This window comes from Macrosteles quadrilineatus, unplaced genomic scaffold (assembly GCF_028750875.1).
Source record: "Macrosteles quadrilineatus isolate MER2022 unplaced genomic scaffold, UCM_ALF_1.0 Scaffold_2__2_contigs__length_208266976, whole genome shotgun sequence".
Taxonomy (NCBI): domain Eukaryota; kingdom Metazoa; phylum Arthropoda; class Insecta; order Hemiptera; family Cicadellidae; genus Macrosteles; species Macrosteles quadrilineatus.
This window is the reverse complement of record NW_026542595.1, coordinates 97,119,992-97,127,575: the sequence shown is the minus strand read 5'-3', so window position 1 is coordinate 97,127,575 and position 7,584 is coordinate 97,119,992. Positions and strand designations below refer to the sequence as shown.

Genomic DNA, 7,584 nt, shown 5'->3' with positions numbered 1-7,584 from the left:
ACTGTAACAAAATCTAGAGGTCGTCCAGTGGTCGAAAACTCGACCATAAATATGTACAGTTGGTTTTTTACCTAGAAGCGGTTGAGGTATGGTGGAATATCTTTGCGGATGAACATTTTTGGCACTACACTCACTGCGCTGTCAGTGAGACATGCAAAAAATTGTTAAAAAGCAAAGCTGACTTGAAGAATTCTTACGGCCACTGTATGTTGTATCTGGCCTGTTACATGGATCTGACAGCCTACACCTTGGATGACATCACTAATTGCCACATAAGTCTTCTATCCAAATTGGAAATAGATGGGGTACAGGTCTTCAAGCATTTCAATCCGAACAACACTGCTGGAACCGCTCGAGAATTGAAAGGGGAAATGAACTATAACAACATTAAGTTCTCCAACCTCAGCAAGACTCTTTTCCTGGACAGCAACCGTAAGTCTTACGATAAGACGGACTGTCAGAAATTCTTCGAGGCGGCCAAAGCTCTAGAGGAAGATAAAGATAATGATCAGAAATTGACCATGATTCAATTGGTCTGTTTCATGATGTTGAACATGTTAAGGGTTACTTAAAAGGATCCGAGTGGGCTTTTCATCCACATGCCGACCGCTGCATCTAGGTCTTTTCAGAGTATCTTCCAGCTGGACTCAACCATCACCATCCCTCCTCCAAGTGCTCACTTTCTCTCTTGTAAAGAGAATTGGCGTGCTCCGTATGGGATGATTTCCAGGAACATGTCGGCATTGTTTCAACATTGGACCGCACAACGACCTTCAAAAATTTGCCAAGAACATCATATCTCTTAAGGACCAACACGTATTCCGTTACACTCCAAGATAGCCTTTCAATCTCGTAACTGTTTGAACTACACGGAAAAGTGACATGAAGAGTTGAGGCTTACGTCTGTGCCTGACTTCGCAGGGTTTCAGTACTAGAAACTACCGCCAATCGGTTGGTGCAGAGAAATAATCGAACATATAACTTACTTTGTCGATGATCCCAATAATGAAAGTGTCAGGCAGCGGCGACATTTGACTTGTTTTCTTCTATGAATGCACAAAGTTCATGAGAGAGAATTTGAATTTGAATTTGAATTTGTATTTTGGGTTTACTCGTGATGTTGTATACGGACCCACACGGGCGTTGATTCCACGTTTAGATATTGGTGCGTTACGCGCGCTGGGTATTCTGTTTGATAAGTCCATCCAGGCGCCTGGAGTTCGGCGTTTTACGATACAACAGATCAATGAACTGAGGAAGAAAAATAAAATGTTTATCTAGAGTGATGAATATCAAGCAAGTTTTATCAAATTAAAAAAACTGTATAATCAATCCTTCAGTGTTAGCAGTACCAGATTATAATAAACCTTTTGTTTTAAATTGTGATGCTAGTAATAGAGCATGTGGAAGTTGTTTAATGCCAAGTTTTGAAGGTAAATTAAAACCTGTAGCTTTTTACTCAAGAAAGTTTAGCGAAGCTGAGAAATGCTTATCAGTTTATGAGAAGGAGGCGTTGTCTATTTTTTCATCAATACATAAATTCAGACCTTATTTAGAAGTACAGCCATTTGTTTTAAAAACTGATAACAACGCACTTGCATGGGTTTTATCTAACTTTAGCAAGTTAGGTAAAATTGGTAGATGGTGTGAAATAATATTAAGTTTACCTTTTACCATTGAACACGTCAAAGATAGTGACAATAAAGTTGCGGAATATTTATCAAGAATCTTTGCTACAATGAATGAGTCTGATAAAGTGGAAGGAAGTAACTTTGTAAATATTGTAAATAGTAAACCTTGTCAGAGTCATATGGGAGGATACCGCTTCTCCTGCACGACTATCGTTGTTGCTATCGCAGATTACAAATAACAATTAGCTTTCAGTACGCTATGCTAGTGCTCTTCACTGGGCAACTTGGCCATTAGATGGATCATATTTAATCCAAACGCATCCAGTTCACTGCTCACTTCTTGTTTATCTTCTTCATCACCACAGACCACTTGCTTGCCCTTGTGATCTGGTAAACGGCTGATATTCGGCTGGGTAGGCATATCGGCGGGTTCAATTTCATCATCTTCATCAACATAGATCACTTTAGCGGGAGTTTAATTTTCTTCCTTCATTTTAATAAACAACTGATCTGCTGTTGTAAACCGAGCTTTGTTTGGTTTGTAATTGCTTTAATTCAACACTCTCCCCTTTTCTTGGATATATATATGTTTCAAATAATTGATCGTTTTTACAATAGCATCTGGTCGTAGGTTTTGCTCTTCAGCTATAATCTTCACGATCCTGATTCTCGGTTATAGTTTGGAGATTTATCGTTAAAACAAACTTTTAATTTAAGAAGCCTATTGGCAAACTTCTTTTAAGCGAACTAGATTTTCATTCTGGTTTCTGATTAGTGATTTATCTTGTAGTTACGTATAACTAATGAAATAATGATATCGCTTGTAGTTAAATATCAAACTTTGTAGCTCTCACAGAATGAAGATTTTAAGTACACAAATAATTTATTGACAGTAGGTCTAATCCAAAGAATCAACAACCCAATCGTTTTTTCGTTCAAGTGATTGAGGAGTGCGACCAGCCACCCCAAACTGTTGTGGACGTAATTCGCTTGTTAACGGATCTGCGTTTTCAGAGGAGGTGGGTTAATTTCATTACCTAATCGTAAACAAATATTATATACAACGTGTCACATATAATTTTCAAATTTGTCCAATTTACGTAGTTAATTAATTTATTAATCATCAGCTTTCTTTTTCTGGGCCTTTTGCTATATGAAGGTACAAGTTCCTTTTGAGCCCTTAATCAAAATGGAGGCAAGATACAAGTGGTGATACATTGATTGTACTTGTATTATTTCTGCAGTTTAACTCTTTTTTCAAAAATTTATATCGCTTTTAATGTATATTCTTAACAAAATATTTCTCTATATGTATAAGTAATGTAAAGTATTCAATATTAAGTCTAAGTTATTCCATAACTTTATATATTTTTAAATGTAAGTCAAATTTTAAACATTACCATAAATTATCACATAAATTATCTATCTCTTTATCACAAACAATTTGACAACTTTTTACAAGGTAGGATTACTGAATGGTGCTGAATGTGTTTCATTACGATCCGTCTAGGCGAAAGGTTAAGCGTGAATGTGTTTTGAAGTAGTATTAAGTATTATAGGGCCATTAAAATGTACTATTTATGGTACTTTTTAATTGTCCTGACACTGCCATAACCTGCTATAGCACCAGTTACTGAGTCGATTATTTTATATCACCAATAGCTCGGTTGATAGTAGTGGCAGTGTCGAACACACACAAATATTTTGTCAATACCTACCAACAATGATAGTTGCCAGCTCGTACGGAGGCCGTGTGGGATATGTCCGTGCTGTTCTGTATTTAATTAATTATTACTATATTTATCATCATAATTATTGTTCAATTAGTGATAGCTTATTTCCAAACCAAATCTGTATTTTTAAATCTCATTTCAATTTCATTAAGTATTGTTGTATCAAATGTAAGAGTCTCACTCACACAAGCCTACATAAAACACACACACTATCTCGGCTGTGTTGCCCGATGCAGGACGAATCCTATTTTATAAGTTTGTAATGTTATTTCTGTATAAACAATTTTAAGTGAAAAGGCCTTAACGTCAATTTTATAATGATTAACTGTCCAGTTCTGACTGGTTTCATTTTATGTTATTGGCCATTTAAAGCTAAATAAAATTGTTTACTCGGTTAAAAAATGTGGCGTGATATGGACATGGATAAATTTGCGGTACCTCTCTAAGAAACATTGAGGTAGCGTCCCTTCCCCCTCCAAAAATAATGTTCAGTTGAAATGTAACTCTCCTCGGCTGAATACGTGCATTGCGCCGTATTTCGTTAGTCTTTCTCTATTTATAAACTTTTACCTCTAAAACCGCTTCTCGGACTCTCTACCGCTCTTCTATAGTTTGTCACGAACAATTAATAAAACTTTCTCGACGTCAAACTCTGTAAAAGGTGTTTTTTCTTAAATAAGTTATTTTAGTACGTTATCGCTGCCGCCGCTAAGCAGTTACGTCCGCCGCGTCTTCGTCGCGAGTGCCTGTGTCAAGTGCCAACTTTAGTGGATTAGGATTACTGGATTCCCCACAAGTGTTCCCCAAAAGTTTGCACACTTCCCTCATCTCTACTCAACCTACAAGTTGGCTACCCTCTTCCCAAGACGTCGTCTTCCGCCATCCACTCACGGCTTCCGCCCATGTGCCACCTCTACTCTCTAGTGTATATTGTTACTCTTCACCCTTGGATTATTGGTGAGTCATATATTACCCTCTTTACGCCCCACATGCAATGAGGTAAAACTTGTTGTGTGGGCAGATTCCGCGTGTAACTCCATGTCTGTGCTGCTTGTAGGCGGATCGTGTCCCCACATTTTGTGTCATATGTCCCGTCCCTTTTTCTGACTGGACACAGATTTTGCTAGCATTTTGCTAGCCGTTAATTCTTAGAGTCACACTTCACCTCTAATCCTGTCAGCAGTCAGGAGGATTAGAAGTTAAATATTAGCCACTAACCATACCGAAGCCATATTGGCTCGGTATCGTGGTGGGTGTCTGCTGTCACCCACACGTTAAAAACCTTTGAGCAACGATCACTAGTGAATCCCAGCGTAGAGCAACAATCACTAGTGAATCCCAGCGTAGAGCAACAATCACTAGTGAATCCCAGCCTAGAGCAACGACCACTAGTGAATCCCAGCGTAGAGCAACAATCACTAGTGAATCCCAGCGTAGAGCAACAACCACTAGTGAATCCCAGCGTAGAGCAACGATCACTAGTGAATCCCAGCCTAGAGCAACGACCACTAGTGAATCCCAGCGTAAAGCAACGAGCACTAGTGAATCCCAGCCTAGAGCAACAATCACTAGTGAATCCCAGCGTAGAGCAACGACCACTAGTGAATCCCAGCTTAGAGCAACGACCACTAGTGAATCCCAGCCTAGAGCAACGAACACTAGTGAATCCCAGCTTAGAGCAACGAACACTAGTGAATCCCAGCCTAGAGCAACGAGCACTAGTGAATCCCAGCCTAGAGCAACGACCACTAGTGAATCCCAGCCTAGAGCAACGACCACTAGTGAATCCCAGCCTAGAGCAACGAGCACTAGTGAATCCCAGCCTAGAGCAACGAGCACTAGTGAATCCCAGCCTAGAGCAACGATCACTAGTGAATCCCATCCTAGAGCAACGATCACTAGTGAATCCCAGCCTAGAGCAACGGACACTAGTGAATCCCAGCTTAGAGCAACAATCGCTAGAGAATCCCAGCTTAGAGCAACAATCGCTAGAGAATCCCAGCTTAGAGCAACGATCGCTAGAGAATCCCAGCCTAGAGCAACGATCACTAGTGAATCCCAGCCTAGAGCAACGATCACTAGTGAATCCCAGCCTAGAGCAACGATCACTAGAGAATCCCAGCTTAGAGCAACGATCGCTAGAGAATCCCAGTCTAGAGCAACGATCACTAGTGAATCCCAGCTTAGAGCAACGATCACTAGTGAATCCCAGCTTAGAGCAACGATCACTAGTGAATCCCAGCTTAGAGCAACAATCGCTAGAGAATCCCAGTCTAGAGCAACGATCACTAGTGAATCCCAGCCTAGAGCAACGGACACTAGTGAATCCTAGCTTAGAGCAACAATCGCTAGAGAATCCCAGCTTAGAGCAACAATCGCTAGAGAATCCCAGCTTAGAGCAACAATCGCTAGAGAATCCCAGTCTAGAGCAACGATCACTAGTGAATCCCAGCCTAGAGCAACAGACACTAGTGAATCCTAGCTTAGAGCAACAATCGCTAGAGAATCCCAGTCTAGAGCAACGATCACTAGTGAATCCCAGCCTAGAGCAACGGACACTAGTGAATCCTAGCTTAGAGCAACAATCGCTAGAGAATCCCAGCTTAGAGCAACAATCGCTAGAGAATCCCAGCTTAGAGCAACAATCGCTAGAGAATCCCAGCCTAGAGTAACGATCACTAGTGAATCCCTGCCTAGAGCAACGATCAATAGTGACTCCCAGCCTGCATTGACCACAGATTTTTAATCATGTTCAAAGTTGTTAGTGAAGAGAAATATATTTCCACACAAACATCCAAACCGACTGCCACGAATACACCACCTAATCTTAAAAAATATACTTAGTCGAGACCATCATTTAAAAGAAAAAAAACGTCTGAAGAAAAATCTAAAAATTTTTTTGTTAAGTAACACAGAAGGGTCGTCATTTCATAGAACAAATGTTGTTTTTTTTTAATTTCAAAATTCTGTAAAACGTTTAGACAGATATATTTTTTGAAACTTTCCGCTTATTTTGTAGAGGACAAAGAGATCAACCAATTAAAAAAAGTTTTATGAAGATATGTCTTCTAGTTTTTGAGATATGTGTTCCTAAAGTAAAATAGCATTGCGGAGATAGGCTGTCCAAACCCCCTTCATAGAACAACAAATGTTGAAGAAAAATGAACAAGCAAAGTTATAGAACAACAAATAGCAACACTAGAGGATTCTAGTTCAGAAGATTCCATTTCCAGTCCATCATTGAAAGATGAAAATGACAATTCACCTGGCATAGAAATTCATTAGAGGAACAAATGGATAACTCCTGAAAAGGAATAGATGCTGAGAGCGATTCTAAGGACTGTAATCAAGTTTGGAATCGGCTCCCAGAGGAGCAGTAACATGTGAGAAAAATCGAAGGTCATTAAATGGAGACACTCTCTTCAAATGACAATGATTGAGATTAGTAAGTATTTTACGACAAAGAAAAAAAACCATCTACTCTAAAAAGAAGAGTTTGTGATTCTGCATAACTTTATAAATTTATAATTTTAAATTTTCATTTTCATGTACAGTATTAAAGTATTTCATATATACTTTATTACTTATTTTCTTCAATATTTTAACGGTTATTTTGTAGCTGAACTAAGTTTTGGCACTTGATATATTTTTCTATACATACAAATTAAATTTTTTAGGATTTACATCTGTACATATTTTTCTATGTTATTATACAGGCTAGGTTTTATATGTTAGGTTGACTTTATTATCTTTAGAAACTTATTTTAACTTACTGTTATGCCATATTTATACTTTCATTCAATATTTAAGGCTAATATGTACAGTGTAAATGTATTTTTTTTATACACTTTTTTATGTACAGCAATAATATAGTTTATTTACGTTCAATATTTAACAATAATTTATAGTTCAATTACATTATATAAAAATTTTAATCGTTTTAAATTTTACTGATATACTTTGTATTATATTTTTGAAATGACTATATTATGTACATACCAATAAATCGTTAAAAAATTTTTATGACAAATTTATTCATTACCTAATACATTTTTTACTGTACATCTGTCCAGTAGATGTACAGAATTAACCTAATTGATAGGGTGGTCGATGTAAAAGTAATTATGACTTTTTTAGATGAAAACTATATTTACTGGACCTAAAGCTCACGGACAGATTGTAAAAATTATTGTTTTAAATAAATATGTTTATTTAAACAT

At 37.8% G+C, this 7,584-nt stretch overlaps 1 protein-coding gene across 1 annotated transcript; it reads left to right on the top strand.

Annotated features, from left to right (window-relative positions):
* The first annotated feature begins 227 nt into the window (after positions 1-227).
* Positions 228-6,036, top strand: LOC128984652 (glutamine-rich protein 2-like). The gene is made up of 2 exons (XM_054403984.1): positions 228-533; positions 4,654-6,036. The coding sequence occupies exons 1-2, from the start codon at positions 228-230 to the stop codon at positions 6,034-6,036; spliced, it is 1,689 nt and encodes a 562-aa protein (XP_054259959.1).
* Positions 6,037-7,584: the final 1,548 nt, after the last annotated feature.

What these genes read in the sequence shown, in the direction of transcription:
- LOC128984652 (XM_054403984.1), top strand. Translation starts at nt 228, where the DNA reads ATGGATCTGACAGCCTACACCTTGGATGACATCACTAATTGCCACATA. An exon ending in AATTGACCATGATTCAATTG is followed by an intron (nt 534 to 4,653) that starts GTCTGTTTCATG and finishes AAAACCTTTGAG; the next exon opens with CAACGATCACTAGTGAATCC.